We start from the raw sequence: 25065 nt of genomic DNA on the forward strand, positions 1-25065 counted from the left end.
GGTGTCATGAACTCTGCAACTTACTTTCATGGTTGAGAAAAAAAAATTTATTTACACAGACATATGCACAACTTAAGAAATGGCAGAATGTTAACAATTCTTGATACAGAGTATATGGGTGTTCATTGTACTCATCATTCAAATTTTCTACACATTTAAATGTTTCATAAAAAAAAACTGGAACATAATAAAGTTAAAGGAGTATAAATGCAATGTGGTACCCAAAATAGTTCCTGAAACAGAAAAATGACACTAGCTGAAAAGCTAGTAAAACAAAAGGCTATAATACAGTTAACATTATTGTACTAATGCAAATTTCCCAGTAAAGGTACCATGGTTATATAAGATGTTAACATTAGGGAAAGCTGGATAAGGGAACTCACTGTACTATCTTTGGAAATTTTCTGTAAATCTAAAATTATTCCAAAATAACAAGTCCTTAAAAAGTGGCAACCAGTATGTGAAAGCTAGAAGTTTTTATTACATTTTAATATGTATATAATCAAAACAACTTTGAGATCCAGTATCTGTAACAATGATCTTCCACAAACCTCCAGTTTGGAACAAAGAACCTCCAAACATGAAACACGTTGCCAGGGACCGTGTACTAGACAGAAAGGAAACACGTTCCACCCACTGCCTGGACACCAGGATCAGACAGGGACCCGGTCCTCCAAGGAGGGCGAAGCTGCCATCTGGGCCGCAGCCACCTTGTTTTCCTAGCCCCAGGGAGCTTTCCTTAGTTCAGCAAAGACGTGGATTGAGCTGCCTGCCTGAGCAGCACTGACTGGAGATCTATAAAGAGGAGGGACATGACAGCATCAGTATGTGTCCCTCTTCCTGGTCTGCAGAGCCCCCAGGTGACCGACGCCTTCCAGCCACACCCACCTCTGCAGGAACAGTCTAACTGACCTAGCTGCAGCCCCAGCAGACAGACATATGTGTAATTCTTGGGGCGTCTTAAAAGCTGTTCATTAGGGGCGCCTGGGTGGCTCAGTCAGTTAAGCATCCAACTTCTGCTCGGGTTATGAGCTCCCAATTCGTGAGTTTAAGCCCCGTGTCAGGCTCTGTGCTGACAGCTCAGAGCCTGCAGCCTACTTCCTATTCTGTCTCCCTCTCTCTGCCCTTCCCCCACCTTAAAAGATAAATAAACATTAAAAAAAAAAGCTGTTCATTCATATTATCTCATTTAATCCTGGCACCTGGTGCTAGCCCTCATCTTACAAAGGGCTAGAGGACGCCTAGTCCCATCCCCACCTGTGCTGTTATAAACACTTCACCCAAAGGTCCCTCTCGATCAGCAGGAGACCTCGGTGCCTCTCCCTTTCAGGTACCCTAATACCTGACTTCCGCCAAGGCTGCCCCACATTGACCACAGCCACTCTTTCCTCAAAATCTCTGCAGCCCTTACACTGTGACTAGAAGGATGTGGTTGAAATCCAAGCAAAAGTCTACGACCTTTTGGATCGTGTGGTGAGTGAGAACACAGAGTGTGGAGCTTCACGGCTGGTGTGCAGTCGCCACTCCATCACGTACCACTACGTGACCTCATCCAGGCTAATCACCCTCTGAGCCTTGGGTGACTCATGTAGAAAACAGATAATCTCACTATTAACCCACAAGGTTACTTGAAGACTAAATGAAATTACCTCAATGCCTGAGACAGAAGAGGAATTCAATACATGGTAACTATTACGGTTATACCTTGCAATGGCATGCTTCCTGTTTTCCTTTTTGTTTTTTTCAACGTTTTTTTTTTTTTTTTAATTTTTTTTATTTTTGGGACAGAGAGAGACAGAGCATGAACGGGGGAGGGGCAGAGAGAGAGGGAGACACAGAATCGGAAACAGGCTCCAGGCTCCGAGCCATCGGCCCAGAGCCTGACGCGGGGCTCGAACTCACGGACCGCAAGATCGTGAGATCGTGACCTGGCTGAAGTCGGACGCTTAACCGACTGCGCCACCCAGGCGCCCCTCCTTTTTGTTTTTTTAAAAACTTTTTCTCCAGGGCACCTGGGGGGCTCAGTCAGTTAAAGCATCTGACTTCAGCTCAGGTCATAATTTCACGGTTCATGAGTTCAAGCCCCCGCATCAGGCTCTCTGCTGTCAGCGTGCAGCCTGCTTTGGATTCTCTGTCCCCCACCCCCACCTCTCTCTGCCCCTCCCCTGCTCGCTCTCAAATAAATAAGCATTAAAAAATATATACATTAAAAAAATGTTTTCTCTATTAGTCCTGGAATTTGGGGATGAGCCGGCCTTCAGAAGCCAAAGAGGGCCATCTTAGGGGTAAGGAAAATTCTCGAAATTTCCCTAAATGTGGTCTGTCAGATGAGGAACTTCAGAATTAGACAGATTGTCTGGGTTCCCAGAAGGGTGGGAATCACTGACCTATGTCTATTCCATGTCTTGCTACCATTTTATAAAGATATATCCTTTATACCACAACCACAGCAATGCATATCTTGCAGAGCCATGTTTGACTAAAACACAGAGGACTGAAACTTAACTTACTTTTTTTAAGTATACTCTACCCCCAACGTGGGGCTCAAACTCACAACCCTGAGTTCAAGAGTCCCATGCTCTATCAACTGAAACAGCCAGGTGACCCAAGGATTAAAACTTTAAAATGGCAGGGGCGCTGGGTGGCTCAGTCGGTTGAGAGTCCACCTTCGGCTCAGGTCACGATCTCATGGTTTGTGAGTTGGAGCCCTGCACTGGGCTCTGTGCTGACAGCTGAGAGCCTGGAGCCTGCTTTAGATTCTGTGTCTCCCTCTCTCTCTGCCCTTCCCCTGCTTCTGCTCTCTCTCTCTCTCTCTCTTAAAAACAAATGTGAAAAAAAAAATTTTAAAACGGCAGTACGTTTCAAGAAAAATGTTTCTTGCAGGGCGCCTGGGTGGCTCAGTTGGTTAAGCATCTGACTCTTGATCTTGGCTCAGGTCATGATATCATACAGTGTGTGAGTTCGAGCCCCGTGTCAGGCTCTGCACTGGCAGCAGGGAGCCTTCTTGGGATTCTGTCTCTCCTTCTCTCTGCCCCTCCCCTGCTCATGCTGTCTCTCTCTCAAAATAAATAAATAAACTTAAAAAAAAAAAAGGGAAAGAAAAATGTCTCTTGTATAAGGAACAAAGAGGGACAAAGGCTTGTTTTCCTAAGACCTGGGGCTTCAGCACCAAATCTCAGGAGAGAACTCAAACATAACAGTGAACTAAGAGGAACTCTGGGAGCGCCTTTACTTAGGCTTGGTAAGCCTGAATGACTAGAAATGAAGTCAGCAAAATGCCTCCTTGGCTGCCTTCCACCTAAGCCAGAGTGCATCTCAGCTCTTACCACCACCTTTGGGCCTTAGTGGGGTTGGGGCAACTTGAGGGCCTCTGGCCTCATGTCTCCCAGCCATACAGGAGGGAAGGCAGCATCAGAGAAGAGCTGGCCAGGCCTGCACTGAGAAGGAAGACAGAGAAAAAGCCGTTCTTCCTGTGCAGCCTCTGGGCTGGGTATCAATCAGTCAGTACCTTAAATATGACCGGTCAGGTTCCTGTCCTTCTGCCAGGCAGCAGAGAGGCTGTGCGTCTCCTTGAGCCAAGCAGAAACAAAGCGCACACCTCTGAACGATGTCAGGGATACTCAGGCGCACAATTACACGACACTCAACCTCATTAGAAGATACTCCCTTTGCCAGCTTCTTGTAATCCTTCTGAATAGTCATAGTCAAGGACAGTTTCTAGTAGTGCTGGTGTCCCATTAACACCTCTCTGACCCTTAGTAATCTCCTTTCTTAATGTTTATTTATTTTTGAGAGAGAGAGAGAGAGAGAGAGAGAGAGAGAGAGATGGAACATGAGCGGGGAGGGGCAGAGAGAGACGGAGACACAGAATCAGAAACAGGCTCCAGGCTCTGAGCCGTCAGCACAGAGCCCGACACGGGGCTTGAACTCACAGACCACGAGACCATTACCTGAGCCAGAGTCGGACGCTCAACCGACTGAGCCACCCAGGCGCCCCAAGTAATCTCCTTTCTTAACCACAGAGCAAGTCTTAAGCATAGAGACTGAGACAGGCATTAGTTTCTAGCAGGAATTTAGTGACACTCTTTTGCCTCTTGACATGTCCGATAGCCTAGAACTATTCTGACCATTACAGTAGCCACTAGCCGCATGTGACTACTATGTAATTATACATGACTACAGTCATTTAAATTACTTAAAATCAAACAAAATTAAAAATTCAGTTCTTCAGTCTTACCAGCCACACTTCAATAGTCACATGTGGCCACACGGCTGTAGAACATTTCCTCTGTCGCAGAAAGTTCCCACCGGACAGCATGACCCCAGAATGCCACTCACAGCTCACCTGCCTACTCACCTGGAGGTGGTGCTAGAAGGCCTGGCTTCTCCCCAAGTAGTGGGCGCTTCGCACGCTTGGGATGGGGGCATCGCAAAGGAACAGGTCTCCTGGAGGGGGCTGCTGGAAGCAGGGGAGGGACAAACAGACCTTTGGGGCTGACCAATCCTGCAGAGCACAGACACCAAAACATAAACAGGAAGATACAGGGTGAACCTGGTTCCAGCTGCTCTTCCCACAGGGACTTTTCCTTAATCATTAGAAAGGGCCGGAGGACGGAGCACCTGCCACACACACAAACCTCAGCTCCTCCGAGCTCTACCAAGTCCTCTCTGGGACCAGACTGTGCCTCAGTGGTTGTGCAGGTGTCAGCAAACTAGTGTCTGGGGGTCAAATCCAGCCTGCTGTTTGTTTTGGTACAAACTGTGAGCTGAGATAGTTTTCTCATTTTTAAATGGTTATATAAGTATGTACATAATATCCTTGATTTTTACTTCTTGGCCTGCACTAAATATAACCTATAACACTAAAAATAACCTATTTCTATCTGGCCCTTTAAGATGTTTGCAAACCGGGGGCGCCTGGGTGGCTCAGTCGGTTAAGCGACCGACTTCAGCTCAGGTCGTGATCTCACGGTCCATGAGTTCAAGTCCCACATCGGGCTCTGTGCTGACAGCTCAGAGCCTGGAGCCTGCTTCGGATTCTGTGTCTCCCTCTCTCTCTGCCCCTCCCCTGCTCATGCTCTGTCTCTCTCTGTCTCAAAAATAAATAAAAACATTAAAAAAAAATAAAGAAAGAAGTTTGCAAACCCGTAGTCTAGTCCACGCGTGTCTTGACATCCTGGTCCTCTACCCTCACCTTTTCACAAGTGGGTTTAGTTTCAAATGTTCTGTTTTGACACTTGGAATATATTTTCTCAAACATCCGAAGCAGTGAGGTTCACAGGTCATAAAGGCAGATCTATAACGTACCTGAAGCACTCTGTTCCTGAGGATCGAACATCCATCCGCCCAGAACACTGGCCCAGACACAGTCACAGGGATCTAACATATGGTCTAGCACCCTGTCTCTTCTCTCTTGGGCAGTTGGTCTGCCTTGCCCAGTCCTCACCCTGTCAAACAGGGCTTTTTTTTCCCACAGTTCACACCAAACCATTTCTGAGGGTCTGAAAGAATTTTGTTTTGAAACTTTTGGCAAGGATGAGAAGCAATTCAGAGCAAAAGATCTCCTCCTAAGCCCTTCCTTCTCTTCTTAATTCACTCACTTCTCATAGGAGCCAGGTGGTAAGAATGCCCAGAGGTGGACCAAGGGCTGGCCGAGGCACAGGGAGGCATGGTAAGAGTAGCAGAAGGAAAGAAGGAACAAACACAGGACAGCAAGAAAGCCCAGGCTGTGTCAGGAATGAAGAACACCTGAAACTATACTCTCAATCATCCTGAAGGTTGCCAGGTCAGAAAGGGAGGGGTGCACAGAAATATTCGTCCCTAGGGGCTGTGGATCTTCAACAGAGACTGACTTTGCCAATAACAGATGTACATGAGTACCGCTACCAAAGTAAGAGGGCACATTCCCTCTATTCTGAGCCACAATAATACTCAACGTGGAATAATACTATGCTTGTAAGAAAAATCTGGGGCTAAAATAATCCCTGCTCACATAAAAGACCAAAGCAATATTTGACTCATGCCCAAATGCATCCCAGGTCCAAGTTTTATTCGAGGCCCAAGAGAAAAGCCACCGTTCCACAGACTTCTCTGCCAACTTTGTCTTTAACATGGCAGACTTTCATCCATTCCTTCCCTGCTGCCACTGCTAACACACAAGGAGAACACGAGAGGAGACAAAAGCATCCAAACACGAGGAACAGAGAAGGAAGTGACTAATTAGAGGTAGCTGCATCCCAGGTGCCTGCAGAGGAGTTAAAACTCTTTATCTTCAAGAAACAGGAAAGGCTCAGACACTTGGGGCCCCAGGAACCAGGGCCAGACACTGGGCTTGACTGGTAGTCTGTACCCCAAGTGGCTAGTCCCACACCCCGTGTCCTCCCAGAGGAAGAGATGCACGTCTGATGAGCGTGCTTGAGCAGCAGGATCCAGTTCGGCCAGAAGTTAGTCAACTGTGGGGCTTTTCGGTTATGGAAGCTAGTCAGGTCTCCTTGTTTGAAGCTAACTGAGTTAGGTCCCTGTCACTTACGATGGAAAAAGTCCACAGTAATACAACCTCATTTTAGGCAGATGTCAGATACTATTTAGCACCAAGGGCTCAGAAAAGCCTCGAAAACACTATGGAATTCAGAGTGCTTCTTAAGAGAACTGCGTGTAAGCCATTCTAAATGTGGCCACCAACCCTGACAAGAGAGCTCCCTGTGTTAAAACTTGAACTTCGGCAACTCATTCAAGAGGAATTGCATCCACTGAAGCCCCAGGTGTCTCCCCCAGGCCTCTGAAATCTTAACACTCAGACTATGACAACAAACATGGCAATGGCTCTAAGCTGTCCTGCTCTCTCAGGGCGATGCCTGGAAAGGCAGCAGAGCTACCGCTATCTCTTATTCCTAGAGGGATGCACTCACCTGGTAGTGAAAGGAGGGCCCCTCCTGGTCTGTCCCCTAACAATGGGGGCCTGGCAGGAAAGGGGGGATGGGGGCCTGAGAAGGATCCCTTTCCAGGGGTTGGAAGAAGTGGAGGCGGCTTGCCCACCACTGGGGTATTCCTGCCTTGAAATGAGGGATGATCACTGCCAGCCAAAGACTTGGGCGTCTCAAAGCCTGGAAAAATGAAGAAAACAAGTGGTCACCAGAAGTCTGCTACAGAGGCCAGCAAGCTATACAAACAACACTCGGGAATTTAAGGAAGACCTTCACTTGCCCTGATTGAGAGGTTTCTACGATCAAAGAGAAGCAGGATGTTAACTAGACTCACTGTGGTCATTAGACAATATATACAAATATCAAATCACTATGTGTACACCTGAAAGTAACAGAACATTAGTATGCTTCTGTCAATCAATTAATCAATTACATAGGCACCCAGGGGAAAAAAAAAACCTATTGTGTTATAAGTTTATGAGCCCCCCCCCCACCCCTGAGAAAGTACAATAAAAAACGTACAAAAGTAAAATACATTGTGAATTTTATAAGATGAAGGATTTCTTTAAAGTTTTAACATGGTCCTAGAACCTCAGCTGTGTTTTCCCACAGGGGACACGTGGTTATTATCTTCTTCTCATACTTAACTCAAAACAAGTAAACTGGGGGCAACTGGGTGGCTCAATTGGTTGGGTGTCCGACTTTGGCTTAGGTCATGATTTCACAGTTTGTCAGTTTGAGCCCCACGTCGGGCTCTGTGCCGACAGTTCAGAGTCTGGAGCCTGCTTGTGTGTCTCTCTTTCTCCCTGCCCCTCCCTCACTCATACTCTGTCTCTCTCTCAAAAATAAATAAACATTAAAAAAAATTTAAAAAACAACAACTAAAAAGTCTCCATTTTAAGGAGTTTGGCTCATAACTGAAATGCACTTTACAATCTTCAAGATTAGGAACTGCTTCTTCGTGTTTACCATACACTTAATAATAACCTACAAATGTCTCAGTTAACAAGCTGAAACTTCGAATCACAAAAGTAAACCAACAGAGAAGAGAAATTATTTCCCACATGTCCACCTATATAGAGAAGTCATCCTATTTATATATTAAAAATCTGATGCAAAAGGAAATTTAGCTTGAGAAAAAGCATGTTAGCCTATAAAAGTTAAACATTAACATAGTGTAATTCCTATGCGGAACATGTTCATAGCAGACACCTTTATATTATAGAGGTATATTCTCTCAATTAAATTAAAAAGTCCCTAGTTTTTTTCATAGAGCAATTTGCAGAAAAGGATTTTCTGGGGTTTAAAATGGGGAAGGGGGAGAGACAGTGCCAAATACCTTTCAGTTGCCCTTTCCTGGTCTTCAGGTAGTCAATGAGCAGGTTTAACTCATTCCCACGCAAATGCTTTCCCTCAGTCAACAGGAAGACAAGGTGCTGAATGCCCAAAGGGACAGAGTAGCTGGGAAGGCACTCCCGAGCCAAGAAGTCGTCCAGGAGATCTCCAGCCCGCAGAGCAATTCCAGCATGTTCCTGCTGCTCCCGTTTAGAGAAATATCTCCTGTATTCTTTAGCTACCAGCACCAGGGCATCTTCCAGAGGCATATGACGATGTACTGAGGACAAGAAAGAGCCGGCTTTACATCAAATGGCTGCCCTGATTTCGTTTAAAATCAGAAAATAACGTTAATCCAACTACATGTCGTCTAAACTGTGTCAGCTTTCAGTACGACGTGATTGCCTATTGACCCGACGGTCTGGGACCCTCGGCAGCAGGTGCCCGGTCAGATTTCAAAATCAAACATTACATTCTATTTCAAAATTATAACATGTGTTGCTTAGTTTACCATTTCCACACAAACCCTCTTTTCACAACTGGACAGCTTCATGCTATGCTGATGAGAGAGAGAGACAGACAGAAGGAAAGAGAGAGCAAACAGGTGGCGTGTGTATCAATGGGAATTCTTAATGCTAAGCAAATCTAGCCTAAAAAAAAGAAAGGATGTAACTTCAACCACTGCTGGCTACTAGGAAGGTTTAAGGGCAAAAAAATCCTAGAAGTGAAGGTGTCTGATTTGGTTTCAGTGATCAGGGTGGATGACTTGAGAGGAGTGTGATCCACAGAAGAAACAAGTAGAAGCAGAGAACAGAGCCTTTAGGGAGGAGAGCAAGTGTGAAATGGGGCTGCTGGTTTTCACTGCAAACCTTTTAGTGTTTATCTTTTAACTCTGTGTATGTAACACTTTGATAAAAGGCAGACAGACAGACACAGACAGACCTGCGGTGCAGGGCTTCTAGGCTCTGTCACTGTAGCCTGGGGAGAAACCCACCATCGTCTATGTGGTTCTGCAGTCTGGCTCAGGCCCATGGGATCTTAAATCATGTTAAAAGCCTTTCCAGGTCAGGTCACATATATATCACATATAAAATAAGTTCTAGATACCAGGAATGGCTTTTATGTAACTTAATGGCTACAGTCAATGCATAGGTGTTTTCTGATCTCTCCTAGGTTTACCTATGGAGAATATGACTTCCTCAGAGTTTAATTTTAACGTTTTTTTTTTTGGTTTTTTTTTGTTTTTTTTTTTTATTTATTTTTGAGACAGGGAGAGACAGAGCATGAACAGGGGAGGGTCAGAGAGAGGGAGACACAGAATCCGAAACAGGCTCCAGGCTCTGAGCTGTCAGCACAGAGCCCGACTCGGGGCTCAAACTCACGGACCGCGAGATCATGACCTGAGCCGAAGTCGGCCGCTTAACCGACTGAGCCACCCAGGCGCCCCTCAGAGTTTAATTTTAGATGGAAGGCCCCACCCTGTCTTGCCACGTATCACCAACTTCTGAAAAATTTAGGGCCCAAGGGGCACTAAAGAGCTACAATGGAGATTATGGTATTTGGCTAAATCCTAAGCAGTGTTTATGAAGGTTACATTTAGGACGAGATATGAATACATATTTGCCTTCACGTGCTAAAGTTTCATTGTCTGTCTTAAATGTTTGTCTCAGCACAGGAGCAGCTCCACGGGCTTCTGAATAACGGCTACACGTGAGGTATAAAACAAACTGTCAGCTCTAAAGCAATGTGAAAGAGAGGCCAGCAAAGACTAATTTTGCTAAAACAGATGTAGCTTATAAGAGAAAACAGGGTGTTCTTTTTACATATCATCTGAGTTCAAAAATTAAATCCATGGATAGGAAATGAAATATGAACCTATTAATACTATTGTGGACATGAAAAAGAAACCCTTCTCTGAATGTGTAACATGGTAAAAATAGACCACATGCTTTTTTAAGTAGTGCTGGCTTTGTAAAAGTGTTTTCGTATCCGACCAATGATTCAACCTGCTTACTTTAGTGAGGATTTCCTAAACCATCTTGCATGAACATAACACACGTGATTAGTCCTCTACACAACCTATTCAGATCAAGCTGTTCCCCACTCCCACCCCTCGGAGATGGGGATTCGTAATTTTCCGAACCTAAGTGTGGTTTAGTCTTATTATTTGTTTAACATAAATTAGACATTTTCTATGTTTAAAAAAAACCATAGTGGGAACAGTATTCTGCAAGAGCTGGCTAGGTGGGTGTGGGTTGCGACACAGCGTAAAAGTAAATGGAATGGTCAGAAAAAAAGACGCCCTAGCAGCCTCAAAACTACGGGAAGCCAAGTGTTCCTCACTGTTGTTTTTTCAGACTCAACATTACAGCTGGATTTTAGGACACCAATCTGACACCGACTTCTCTGAAGGCTCCAGAAGTCACAGGCAGGATATAAATCCAGCTCCCATACTCCACTAGGTCTCTGCCGAGGGGAAAGGTCTCCTGACTTAGCAGTGAAAACCCTACGCTGCTATGGAGACACAGCTGGGATGGGAGAAGTCTGCCTGGCTGCTGCTCACCTGGGCACAGGAAGGAAGCAGGGTTGACAGTGCCTGGCACACATGAGGAACTCAGTAAGTGAGTGTGGACTGCACAGAATGGTGCCAAGAGCTTCTAGAAAGACGAGGACTAGAGTACCTAGGCTCGTCTGGATCTGACTCCAGAGAAGCTGCCAAGGGGCCCTTCACAAGGCAGATGCCTCTCTGGGAGCAGCAGCTCTGACCAGGAGGGAAAGGTGAGGGTGGTCTAGGATGTGTGCATCTGCCTAAGTCTATGTGTTTTAGGGAAGAAAAGAGAGTTCATTTTTGTGCACTCTCATGAGCCTAAGAGTAAAGAAATGTTTGAGATATCACAGGAAAGGCAGAATCAGCAGAAAAATAGTCTAAGAGAATGCACAGGACGATAAACATAACATCTTTTAGACATTGAGCATAGAAAAGACGGTGGTGAGATTTGGTCAAAAAATTTTACATAAGAAAACTGACTTGTGGGGGTGCCTGGGTGGCTCAGTAGGTTAAACGTCTGATTCTTAATTTCAGCTTAGGTCATGATCTCACGGTTCATGGGCTCGAGCCCCATTGCTTTGGGATTCCCCCTCTCCCTCTGTCCCTCACCTGCTCGCGCGCTCTCTCTCTCAAAATAAATAAACATTAAAAAAAGAGAGAGAGAATTGACTTTTTACACAATATTTTGCACAATATATCCTGACAAGTAAGGAGCAATGAAGATGATTTAAGTTTCAATCACCTCTGATACACAGGAGAGTATTTTGTGATACCTATTCAAGTCACTTTTTCCTCAACTAGATCCAGTTTAGTTACTGACAAATGTGAACCTTCAAAGTGTACTAGCATACAAAGAAAAACTATTATATTTTTAAAGCAGGATCTATTTTAAGTGATAGTTCTAGATTAAGCTTAACTTACTTTTGATAGACTCATCAAGTATAATTACGGTGCAAGAGGAAAGTTCTACATTAGACTGTTCGACAAGAATGCAAAACGGGGACCCATCATCTTTAACTTCCTGGAGTGCTCGCGTAAGACTCGATTCCGAGGAGAGGTGAATCATTTCCACCATAAGGCCATGATCCTGCAACTGATGACCTATGCCTGTTGCGTAGTCCCTTAAAAACAAACAAAACGTCACACACACAAGAAACAGGTAGGTTATTTTCAATCAAACAAAAGGGAAAAAAAATACGTCACCAAGCAGGTGTTCCATTGATATTTTGATGACAAATTTAAGTAAGTGAAGTGTAAGATACTATATTTTTACTGAACTTGGATAAGTGAAGTGAAAGATGCTGTAGTTTTTCAAAAATCATGCATGCTGTACAACTTGTTTTCATTCTTAGACACACTGAAAACAACCAATAGTACATTATCTGTCTGATGGGATCAGTTAAGAGAACTGGAGGCAACTCTACCCAAAGGAAACTTTCCTTTCCGAAAATGTGGTGTCCTCAAATGGTTGACTATGTACAGAATTTTATAAAGAAAGCTAAGTATGTCAAAGTCGTGTTTTTGTATGACATGATACACTGCATACACACCACAAATGTGGTCAGCATTTTTCAAAATGGAATCATTCCAGGGTTATTTGATGAAGTCATTTCAATTTAAGTACATGAAAGAAAATTTAGGATTTATTGTAAAGAAGAGAAAAGACTATTATCTTCAGAAAAATAACAGAATGCTCATTTACAATTAGTTCCTGGGACAGACCAGTATTTCTTAAGATCACTACCATTGAGACAACTCCTTGCTGAAGAGTAAACAGATGAGGGTGCCTGGCTGGCTCAGATGGTGGAACATGTGACACTTGATCATGAGGTTTGAGCCCCACATTGGGGGTAGAGTTTACTTAAATAAATAAGCAAATAAACAAACAAATAAATGCATGTAAACAAACAAACAAATAAATGCATGGCAAAGAAAAAAAAAAAAGAGAGAGAATAAATGGATAATGCTGGAGTTAACCATCTCAGTTAATATCAAGCATCCCATAACCAACCTGGGATCAAACCCCAGAGTCATCTCATCTCCCATTTTCTCAGCCTCAGTCTTCAAGTCATAAAGAATCTACCCCAGGCCTCTCCTTCAGGTTTATGCTTCCCTTGTGCCCGATACTTGCTCAGAAACCTGAATAGAGGGGTGCCTGGGTGGCTCAGTCGGTTGAGCACCTGACTCTTAATTTCTGCTCAGGTCATGATCTCACAGGAGTGAGACTGAGCCCTGCGTCAGACCCCTGGTTGAGTGTGGAGCCTGCTTGGGATTCTCTCTCTCTCCCTCTGCCCCTCCCCGCAGCTCGTGCACTTGGTCGAGTGCTCTCTCTCTCTAAAAAAAATCAAAATTAATAAAAATTTAAAGATTAAAAAAAAAGAGAAAGAAACCTGAATGAAAACTTAGAAACCTCAAATGACACTAATCCCTGAAACCAAGGACCCTGCAATGGTAGTATACTCCTCCTCTTACGTATCCTCTGCTTAGAGCAGGAACAACTCTTAACATACTCCATCTTCCACTTGTTATTTAAGCACATGTTTTATCTTATTAGGCTGCATGAGGTAGAAAAGAGGAATTGCCACTTAATTATCTGTATGTTCCTCACTGTGCTTTAGCACAGAGTTTTACATAGAACAGGTACACATTAAATGCATGTTCTGTGAATTAAAAATTAAAATGAGGGGCTCCTGGGTGGCTCAGTCGGTTAAGCGTCTGACTCTTGATTTCAGCTCAGGTCACGTCATGGTTCATGAGTTCAAGCCCCACATCGGGCTCTGCGCTGATAGTGTGGAGCCTGCTTGGGCTTCTCTCCCTCTCCCTCTTCCTCTCTCCCTCTGCCTCTCTCACTACCCCTCCCCTCCTCACACTGTCTCTGTCTTTCTGAAAATAAATAAACTTTAAAAAATTAGAAAACAATTAAAATGATGGCAGGAAAAAATGCTTTCCAGGCGATTTAGGAGAGTATAGATGATTGCAGAAAGTAAATTCAAGAGGAAAACAAGAACAACAAGACATGGTTCATATTTACAGAGTGAGAGCCTATGAGTTAAAACTATCACAATAATAACTCATGCTGGAGGGTATCATTTGAAAATTAATTACTGTTTTGGAGTATAAAAGAATGAATCTAGCCAACCAATATATCACTGCAAATCTTTCCAACATCAGAGTGACAACAGAGCAGGCAGCGTGGCCTAGTTCTCGGACTCCCTGGCAGATGCAGCCTGCGTGCGGCCGAGGAGTCCCTAAGCTGCACCCACTGAGGGTCCTAATCCATGGCTAGCTGCCAGAACTGCAGAATGCCGGGCGGAGGAGCGGTTTCTGAATACCACCCCAGATGGAGGGGGAGAAGAAAAGCAATCTCGAGGACTCCTCTCCACCACACAGTGCTGCACTCCAATCAACACCCAGCAGGCCTGGCTCTGAAGACGGGAGAGCAGCAAGGGCATCCGGGTTCGGGAGTTGAACGACGCTGGAGCCCACAATTCTGAAAACGGTACAAGGCGCTACAGGTCAGACGTGACGCTTGCTACAAGTTCCGAGAAAACTGATTTAGTCAAAGATTAACGCAGTTTCCCTGGCTGATCCAAACTATTGTACCACAGTTGCTAAATGTTGAGGGAAAACCAAGCTACTGTGCATGCTGAGCTCTTACTGCCTCTTGTTCAAAACTGGTTGGAATTACCAGATGATCAGCTTAATCCAGGCCATGTCTGGTTGTCTTTCAATTATTAAAGGGAAATCCTATAATTTTCTAATGTAAAAGGAACTGGCCTCTCCCACCCTCCCCATGCTATGACTGACCTCACTTCTTCCAGGATGCTGTCCCTCAAGATCCAACCCAAATACCCTCTAAACGAGATGAAGCTGTAAGTTTGCTTTCACAAACTTCACCAGTAAAGATCCTATATCTACAAATAAGTTAGATTTCTGTAAAGCAGATATCATAGAATAAGCAAGAATTCTGAGTCATTTTAAGATTGCCAATTTTCTCATAAAGAAAACCAATGCTGCTTTATGCTGAGTTATGTTTTGTGCATGCCTGGTCTCCTGGTCAGGAATGATTAGTTATCATGTCTGGGGTGTGCAGTTTCACTCACTCAGTACCTAGCCTGGAGTTAAGTGTGTATGCTTCCAACCAATCATTTGTCTACATGCTCCTTGCCAAGCACTACGAAACCCAACATAATCCAGAGACACAATTACCATCACACACTAAGTCCCCTGTCTGCCTTCAAGTGCCAGCCAATGGTGTGCAAGGTCAGGGCACTACACGGACCCAAAGGACAAGCTGGAGAGAGCCAAGAGAGCAGGTGACCAGGCCACAACTGCGCTTAAGTGGGCTGCCTGAGTTACAGGTATTAGGTGGCCTACACAAGTAACAAGCGTTAGTTGGCCTGCATGAGTTTCAGGTGGAGAAGAAGGATAAGGCATCCCACATTGAAGGAAAAACAGCAAGGATGCAGGCTGAAAGGAATTCAACGAGCAGCTAAGAAATGAGGAACCCTTGTCTGAAATTTCAGTGAGGCCAATTTGTGGCATCCTACACTAGACTGTCTGTGCCCCAAGGCAAACGTTTGTCTGTCATGTTCATTAAAGTATCCCCAGAGCCTAGAATAGCGCCTGGCACACGGAACCCAGCCCTGAAAATAGCCTTGGTTTTTTTGTTTTTGTTTTTTTTTCCTGATTATAAAATTGATAGATACTCATTATAGAAAAGTCAAGCAATACAGAAAACTGAGTAAGACAGTCATTGTCAGAAACCTCCCCATCCAGATGCCTCTGTCACCAGTTTGGTAAACCCAGCAGCACATTCTTGTAATTCATACAGCAGTGTTCTAGCGACATTTTGAAAGTCTTTCAACTCTCAGTGACTTATGTATTGTAAGGCTGACTACTTAATAATTCCATTTTTACATATTCTCATTCGACAGGATAAAAAGAAATAAATATACACCTCTGTTCGTTGTTGATAGAAACAATAACGCAATCTGAAGGCCTCTCTCGATCACGGGCTTTCTGAACCACTTGATAAAAGTGCTGGAAAAGCTCTTCTTTCCATGTGTTCCTGCCGCTGGCATCCCCTAAAAAATACTGACGTATTCATGTTTTCGCAAGGGCAAAGGCAATCACTGAAGGTTCTCAGGGTTTTTTACAAAAGTGGAAGTGAATGGCAACCCCTCTAGAAGGAACAGATGAGGAAAAGGGAAGTAGCTTCTCAGCAAGACTCTTACCTAACTGAGTGGACTGGTATCGCTCATGGTTCTCTTCATTCCTTTTTGAATAATCAGCCACATTCTGCCATAATTCTTTAATGCTATTGGATACATGAAAATAGAATAGTTTGTGCAAACGTAGTTTCCCTCTATAAGTGTGTCCCCAAAAGCCAAAAAAATAAATACCAGGCCACCTAGCACAATCCATATGCACCAAAATAAAGGCTGTGTCTACACAGAGGTAAAAAGTCACTCAATAATCTGTGCTCATTTTAGAATACTGTGAGTTTCTGGGATTTTTCTGCTCCCTCCCATTCACTTCCTCTTGCCTGTTACGATGAAAAGTACTATATGGAGCCACCGATCTTTGTCAAGTCAGGCCTATACAGAAAAGAGACAGACTCAGACTTCAAGGTGTTTATTTTAAAGGAGAAGAGATCATTTTACCAGATGTGTGTATCCTTTGAGGTGCTTATCTCTGAAGGTCTTCATTGGATATGGGTAAAAAAAATGAGTCAACAAGATCTGCTCACTTTACTCCTAAACAGTCTACGGCTCCTGTGAGCAAGCTATTTTCCCATGCTAAAGGCATGCAAAAGAGTGCACAGATGCTGGGTAATCTATTAGCCATCTAAAGTAGTCCCCTTTGCTGTGATTTAACAGAAGAAAGGGGGAATTCGGTGCACTCTACACCCTAAATCAGGCATTTTTACTGCGGCTCTCCAGCATCCAGACACCAATGTGTCTGTCCACAAGGAATGTCCTGCCAGGGAGAGAACCACCTCGGCAGGCAGCAATTAGTTCCTTTCTCACCAGGGGCATCACGCCGCATGGCAAAGCAGCCATGGAACACGCTCAGTCGAACCATGACTATTCAGCAAGCTGCCAGCAAACGTCAATCCCTTTGCTCTGCCCCTGTACGATTTTCATTCGGGTTCTTGTCCACATCCAATTTCCTGACACAGCAGAGACGTAGCTCCAGACTTTTAGAGGCAAAGCTTTTGCTTGAATCCATGCCTCTCCTACTGCTTGAGAATCCTGAGCTAGACAAGAGTGTTTCCTCCCCTCAAGCAGGCTTTATCTTTGTCTACTATCTCTGACAAACACTAACCATTGACTCCAGAGGCCATTTCTTAAGCTGCCTGCTTTCTCCAACGCTTGCTAGGGTGTGTTCTTGCCGGCTTTCCCTCAAACTTCATACACTTTCTTTTAACGAAGTGGTATGTAAACTGCCCACCGCCACACTAAGTAATTAGATGGGGTTGGGGAGTGCCCCAGAAGCTGGTACGTGGCCATCCAGGAAAGGCAGTATGATGTTGAAATTTGCAACTGCCTAGGTAGGAGTCCCAGTGCTGTCACTTACTAATTGGGTAAGCTTGAACGAGTTACTTAACACCATCATGTCTCAGTTTCCCCACCTGTAAAATGGGGCTATTAGAACTTACCTGGAAGCACTGCTATGAAGATTAAATGAGTTAATGCAGGTAAATCCCTTAGAACAGTGTCTGATGCAGAGCAGGCCCTCAATAGATGTGAGCCACTATCACCCATTTCTGCCTTCAGGTTTCCTTCACACCAGAGCTAAGAAAACCAGTCCTTCCAAAGATCACCTACCAGTGCAAGTATTCTGAGCCTCACTGTCAGGAAATGTTACCTGAGAGAGACTGACCCCCAATTAATAGTCACTCCTGAATTCTACACTTCCAAGTGCCTCCGCAGTCAAGGAAGGCATTTTTCAATTTTGAATTATTAATCTAATCTGACACAAATCTCATCTTTAATGCAGGCAAGAGAGAGGCCCTGTCAAGGTTCATACATATAAAAATCAATTCAAATACAGTTCAAGGAAAACTGCTTTTACCAAAACTAGAGGTAGATCCAAAGCGAAAATCCTGAAGTGCCATGTTGATTTACCTACTTAGTTACTTAGAGAATCCACAGCTGAATATAAAAGACACAGGAAACTAAGTAAGACCACCTTCAAAACTGGTTTACATACTTTGGAATACTACACAGTGGTCAAAAACAACGAGGATGAATAATCCTCCCTCACATACTGTTATGTGAAAGAAACAAATTCCGGAACAATATAGCACTGTGAGCCATTTCAGGTTAAAAATAAGGGGGAAAAAGCCAGGGAGGGTTCTGAAAGGGATTTTCACTTTTTACTACCAAACACTTTTACATCTGTTTATCTATTCCTTTGGGGGGAGGGGTGGGAGGGGGGGATAAGCCATTTTTATGTGACTTTATATTATATGAGAATACTGATTCATCTCATAATAAAGTAAATTTCCATATTCGGAGCACGGTTAGATGGTAGCAGGAAAAAGGTGGGGCGGTGTGGAAGAAGGGAGTGGAGGGCCAGCCAGTCACCCAAATGAGGCTCCCCTGAGTGGCTCGGGTGGCCGAGTCCCATCAGCCTGCAGGTCTATTTTAGTTACTAGAGTCCAAACGACTATGGAGAGGGAGAAGTTAAAGCAGAATGGCTTAATATGATCAAGCTGACCTGAGGGACTTCCCAAAAAGCAAATATTAATAGCATCAATTTTAACAAACACATAAGTCTGCACAGTAAGAACACATCTAAATTACTACTAAAGCTTTTAGCAAATTGAGCCACAACAATAAAACTTTACCTTAGCATGTCTTCACCCTCCTCTAAGTAGCCCTCTTGGGGAGAATAAGAAGTCGGCAGCAAAGGTTTATACGGCTTGCTGCTAAAAAACCAACAAAGACAAAATTACACTTAAGAAGAAATTATTTCCCATAGCCCACACATTAGTTTCCACAGTCCTGGTACACTCAGAGGTGATTAAATCTTCAGTTAAACTGAATTTCAAAAACTCAAACAATGCTTTCCTCAAGACTTTTTTTTTTTCCCAGAGCCTCTATTCTAGTTTGTAATGCTTATTTCTATTTTTGTCTAGTTTGTTTGCACAACTGCTTTTCCAGAGTGGACCACTGAAGGCACAGTTCTGTCACAAGAAAAGAAGACCATTATAAATTTACCAGCAGAAAGGGGCTTCAACATAATGAATGTGATTTGCCCCAGTGAACTGAATTAAAACTAAAAGCAAAAAAAACAACAAAAAAAAGTAAGAATGTAATGTTGGTGGTGTTTGGTAATTAAAAAAAAAAAATCTCTGTGGGTTTTTGTTTTTTTTTTTAAGATTCTCTTTGGTAGATGTTCCCACCAACATCACCATAAATTTTCATGAATTATCTGCCACCTTTAATATATCTGGCACTAACTCCACAATGGTGCTTATGAAAGAACATGCTTAAATGATTTGTGTGCATCAATTCTAAGTACTAAAGGTCCTCTATTAAGACCACTGTTATGTTTACATACCAAACGCATTTGACACACGTCGACACTGTCCCCCTCATTTAAAAGTCATGTGGTTAACAAATAACATAAATCTAAATCTAAGACAAAAATAAGGGGCAAAACCTAAGAAGAAAATGCCTGTTCCCAATTGTTAGCTGAAAGAAACAAGGGGCTAAACAAGATTTAACTATTATGAATTTGGACCGAGAGGGTTAAAGAGTTATTAGAAAGCTTTCCTTTTCCAAAAAGGATCAGGAGCACAGATGCTCCACTCGACCCTCTTCTCAATGATCCTAGCCAAGTTTGAAGGCCATGAGAAGGAATAAGCAGATGGTTCAATGTGAGTAAGTCAAAAGGAAGTTGCATTTGCCTTATTCGGCTTCCTAGCAACTAGACTGAATGATGCCAAGAAAGCCAGCCGGCTCTAAGGAGAAACGCTGCAGGACACTTGGAACCCAGCGGTCGGGCAGGGGAGAGAAGCCCCCCAGACACCCTCACCTGGCAAAACAAATCCAGTGCCTACTGACACCCACATTTCCCGCCTCGCTGGGACCATCCCCTCCCCTTGCAGTTCCCACCCCAGCCTATCCCGGCCACACTAATGCCAACCACTTGACTACCAGGACAACCTTTCAAACTCCAGTAACATCAGATGAGCAGTCTGGCCCAGCCATCAAAGAATAACTTCCCACTTCTCCACAGGAGGGAAGGCCCCAAGCACTCAACGCACCTCAGCCAGCTGGACAAAGGATTCCGCAGGCCAAAAGGCCTGCGCTCAAACACTGAAGCCCAAGCACTGAGAGAGGCAGACGCGTACGCTGGCTGGGATCCCAGAGGCCTGAGAAACATCCGTCCCAGAGCCACGGTATGTTCCTTTTCTCCTCCTTAAAAACATCCCCTAAGTAGCGTGGAAGCTGGGGGTTCCCAAATGGACTGCTTAAAGGAATCACACTCAGGCAGGAATTGTCTTTGTGTAAGCACAAAAACAGGCATGTGAAATATATTCACAATACAATAGCCAAAGGAAGGCTTGGATGTTATTAAATATGGCAAGGTTACACCAAGTCCTGGCAATGCCACTGTATTTCGCCATCTCCTCAGGGCCTCCCGCTAATTGGTGGCACCCATTAAAACTTCAATTCCTCTCCTACTCAGTGGGTAGAAGGTCAAATAGAAAATGGAACTTCTAATTACACATATATCTTGGGAAATGAATACAGTTTCCAACATGCTCAACGAAGATGCTTTCAAATGCATTATATTTAAGCCTTATAACAACCACACAAGCTGGATAATGTCAACCTCCCCACACTTTTTAGAAACAGATGAGAAAACTGAGAGTCAGGCTACATGACTTGCCACACACAGCTTAGCAATAAAGTCCAAATTCAAACCCAGGTGTGTCTGACACTAAAACCCAGGCTCCCTCTAATATCCCATAGCCCAGAAACTCTGGGATTAACCCAGGAGGTCTGCAAGTAAAGAAAACAAGACAGAACAAAAACAAACAGCAATAAAAGAAGGACAAATGTAAGGGATAAAGATATTAAGTCATTCTATATTTTTATGGAAAGTAAATTCATGTAGGCATAAAAAATTCTCATTTGAGAACATAACAAATATGGCAAAGGGTTCCACGGTGACACGGCTGATTTCTTTCCTTTCCATGCCTCTCCTGGCCATGTCTCAGCAGGCCATCCAGGTCTACCTTTGGATGGACCACCTAAGTAAGAGCAAAGACTGACGTGGAAGAACCAGAATTCTCATACGCCAACAGTCCGAAAGCAAAATGGTATAATCACTTCAGAAAATCGTCTGGCAGCTTTTTAAAAAGTGAAACACATAATCCAGCCAGTCTATTCCTAGACCCGATAAAAATGAAAGCACAGGTCTACACAAAAACTTGTGTATGAATGTTCACACATCTTCATTTGTGTGTCACATTTGTGTATCACAGCATCTTCATTTGTGATAGCCCAAAATGGGAAATGTCCAACAAGAGGATGGGAAAACAAACTGTGTATCCATAGTCTTAGCCTGCTTAAGCCACTGTAGCAAAACACCATCAGCTGGATGGCTAAAACCACAGAAATTTATTCATCAGAGTCCTGGAGGCTGGAAGTCTAGGACCAGAATGTCAGCATGGTCCAGGCCTAGTGAGAGTTCTCTTCCTGGCTTCCTGGGGCCACCTCCTTGCTATGTCCTCACATAGCCCTGCCTCAGTGCATACACATGGAGAGAGAGATCACTATTCCTCTTTTTTTTTTTTTAATGTTTATTTATTGGGGGGGGGGGGGGGGGCAGAGAAAGAGGGAAACACAGAATCCGAAGCAGGCTCCAGGCTCCGAGCTGTCAGCACAGAGCCTGATATGGAGCTTGAACTCACAAACCATGGGCTTGAACTCACAAGCTGTGAGATCATGACTTGAGCTGAAGTCAGACACCCAACCCACTGAGCCACCCAAGCACCCCCACTATTCCTCTTCCTTTATAAGGCCAACAAACCTACCAGATTAGGACCCTACCCTTTTGACCTCATTTAACCTTAATCAGCTCCTAAAAGCCCTATCTCCAAATACAGTCAAGTTGGGGATTAGGCTTCAACGTATGATTATAGAGAACACAGTCCATAGCACCATAAAATGGAATACTAATCATCAACAAAGAAATGATATACTGATCTGCCCACAGATATGGATGTATCTCAAAATAATTATTCTGAAAGAAACAAAAAAAAACCAGAAACTTCTCCTCCATAAAAATATACTATATGATTCCATTTAAATAATTTATATAAATTATATAATATATAATTCATATAAATTCCTGAAAAGTACCAATTAATCTGTCCTGATAAAAGTGACAGATCAGTTGTTGCCAAGAGAAGGGGGACTTATAGCTGCAAATAAAGAAACTTTGGGGGATGACAGTTGTGTTCATTATCTTGATTGTAGTTGCTGGTCTGACATCCACATGTCAAAACTCAAGTTGTCGGGGCGCCTGGGTGGCGCAGTCGGTTAAGCATCCGACTTCAGCCAGGTCACGATCTCGCGGTCCGTGAGTTCGAGCCCCGCGTCGGGCTCTGGGCTGATGGCTCGGAGCCTGGAGCCTGTTTCCGATTCTGTATCTCCCTCTCTCTGCCCCTCCCCTGTTCATGCTCTGTCTGTCTCTCTCTGTCCCAAAAATAAATAAAAAACGTTGAAAAAAAAAATTAAAAAAAAAAAAAAAACAAAAACTCAAGTTGTACATTTAAAACTTTTTTTTTAATGTTTATTTTTGAGAAAGAGAGAGAGAGAGAGAGAGAGAATGCAAGTGGGGTAGGGGCAGAAAGAGAGGGAGACACAGAATCTAAAGCAGGCTCCAGGCTCTGAGCTGTCAACACAGAGCCCGATGCGGGACTCAAACCTGAGAACCATGAGATCATGACCTGAGCTAAAGTCTGGTGCTTAACCATCTGAGCCACCCAGGTGCCCCTCAAGTTGTACATTTTAAATATGTGCAGTGTATTATTATACATCACTATTATGCATCAATAGTCATATATCAATAAAGCTGAAAAAAATCCAAGCCTCTTTTCGGCTTCATTTTTTTCCTTCTTTAACATCACTGTTTTTTTTTCTCTCTCTCTTTTTTTAAGTTTACTTACTTATTTAAATGTTTATTTACTTTTGAAAGAGAGAGAGAGCAGGGGAGGGGAGGGGAAGGGGACAGAGGATGGAAAGCTGGCTCTGTGCTGATGCAAGGATTGAACCACCAGCTGTGAGATCAAGACCTGAGCCTAAGTCGAACGTTTAACTGACTGAGCCACCCAGGTGCCCTTACTTATTTATTTTTAAGTAATCCCTATGCCCAATGGGGGGCTCGAACTCACAACCCCAAGATCAAGAGTCGCACACCATTCCACCTGAGCCAGCCTGGGGCCCCAACATCAGTGTGTTTTCAATGTGTTTCAAGTGTTGGTGCTGGTCAGAAATCATGCAGATTCTGATGTCTTTATATGGAGAGAACTTTACACATCTATGGAAAGAGAATCTGTGGAAACACTTCCTCACTGTTTCAAATTAAATGTACATGTCACTCCCAAAGCCTCCAGGAATGCTGGTACGATTATTTTTAACTTGTTACTATTGTATCTCAATTACTTCAACTTATTAGACAGCTGATCTATTAAGTTCTCAGGGTAGGACCCACTGGGGATAAATTTTAAAATTAAAAAGATTTTTAAGAATCTACTCTTAGAAGTTCCATCATAATTTCAAATTTCACTGAAAACAATTTGAATTTTAACGCTCCTCTGGAGAAATTTCAATCAAGCCTCCAGAAATAGGAAGAGAGTAGTACCATGGCACTGTCAAAGGACCCAAACCAAAAAAAGTCATAGGCTTCTTTTATGATAGTCTCAAAAGCAGAGTGAATACACAGCTAAACACAGCGTTACCTTGTGATTCAGCAATCACACCCAACTGATTTGAAAACGTATGTCCACACAAAAACCTCCACATGAATGTTTATAGCAGCTTTATTCATAACGGCCCAAAACTGGATGCAACCAAGACGCCCTTCAATAGGTGAAACAGATAAGCAAACTGTGGCACATCCAGACAATGAGTATTATTAAGTGATCAAAAGAAAAGAGCTACCAAGCCACAAAAAGACTTGGATAAATCTTAAATGCATATTGCTAAGTGAAAGAAGCCAGTCTAAACAGGCTACATACTATATGGTTCCAATTATATGACACGCTGGAAAAGGAAAAACCATAGAGATGGGTGAAAGGATCAGTGGTTGCCGGAGGTTTGACAGCATGGAGTTGAATAGGTGAAGCACGGGGTTTTTTTCCAGGCAGTGAAATTATTCTGCACGATACAGTGATGGTGGATACGTGACACTATGCATTTGTCAAAACCCACTGAACTTCACAGCATAAAGAGTGAACCTTAATGTATGCAGATTTTAACAAATCATTTAGGAAGTCGAGAGGATCCCAGGATGGAATACAAAATGTGACAAAACAATTACAAATTGTCTATGAATGTATGAAACAACCTCACAGAGAGGAGGGAGGGAAAAGGTACAAGCTCACCTTTGTACAGCGTTGCAGAGAACCCAGTGGGATAGGATTTGGCCCACGGCTGTAGTTTCCAAACCTTGCTCTAAAGCCTAACGAGGCCCTCAAGTGGTAACTTTCAGAAGCCTGTGAAAGGAGGGCCATGTGATATGGGATCCATGCCACAGGGAAGAAGGCCAGGCCCATGGCTTTGCCCGCATCTGGTCCAGAGTCGATGCCAAAGTCCTGACTCGGACTTAAAAGATTCCTAATGCCCAGCCCCCACCCTTCCAACCTAATTCTCTGTTTCCACCTCCACTCCTGGGGGGCTCCCCCCCATGGCAACCAGCATGCCTTTTACTTGCTCGTTCCAGGAGGCCCTTGCCCCTTGCAGGTCCCTCTGTCTTACACACCCCCTTACCCCAAATACCCAATGGCTACTCCCTCACTTCCATCCAGGGCTTTGCCCGATTGTCACTGCCTCTGGTGGGGCCCCCCCTCACTTTCCCCACAACCTGTGCTCCCTGCCCCTCTGACCAAGCTTCACTTTTCTCCATGTCACTCACACACACACACACACACACACGTTTTAAAAACAAACTTTATTTTTGTTTCTAGGACAGTTGTAGATTTTCAGAAAAATTATAAAGACGGTCCTA

General features: G+C 43.8%; 1 protein-coding gene across 7 annotated transcripts in view; it reads right to left on the reverse strand.

Annotated features, from left to right (window-relative positions):
- LOC131499411 (nuclear receptor coactivator 5-like) overlaps positions 1–25065 on the reverse strand; it is an 89715-nt gene that overhangs the window by 9483 nt on the left and 55167 nt on the right. For 3 of the 7 annotated variants that reach the window (XM_058707406.1, XM_058707407.1, XM_058707408.1), the window contains exons 3-9: positions 18665–18742; positions 16044–16126; positions 15767–15893; positions 11728–11927; positions 8263–8538; positions 6909–7103; positions 4358–4504 (exon numbers count right to left, since the gene is read on the reverse strand). In XM_058707406.1, coding sequence (XP_058563389.1) covers positions 4358–4504; positions 6909–7103; positions 8263–8538; positions 11728–11927; positions 15767–15893; positions 16044–16126; positions 18665–18742 — 1106 coding nt within the window. Of the gene's footprint in view, positions 1–24; positions 796–4357; positions 4505–6908; positions 7104–8262; positions 8539–11727; positions 11928–15766; positions 15894–16043; positions 16127–18664; positions 18746–25065 lie in introns of those variants that run through there. The other 4 variants (XM_058707403.1, XM_058707404.1, XM_058707405.1 and 1 more) reach the window with 2 other exon arrangements.

Source organism: Neofelis nebulosa, chromosome 17 (genome assembly GCF_028018385.1).
Source record: "Neofelis nebulosa isolate mNeoNeb1 chromosome 17, mNeoNeb1.pri, whole genome shotgun sequence".
NCBI lineage: Eukaryota > Metazoa > Chordata > Mammalia > Carnivora > Felidae > Neofelis > Neofelis nebulosa.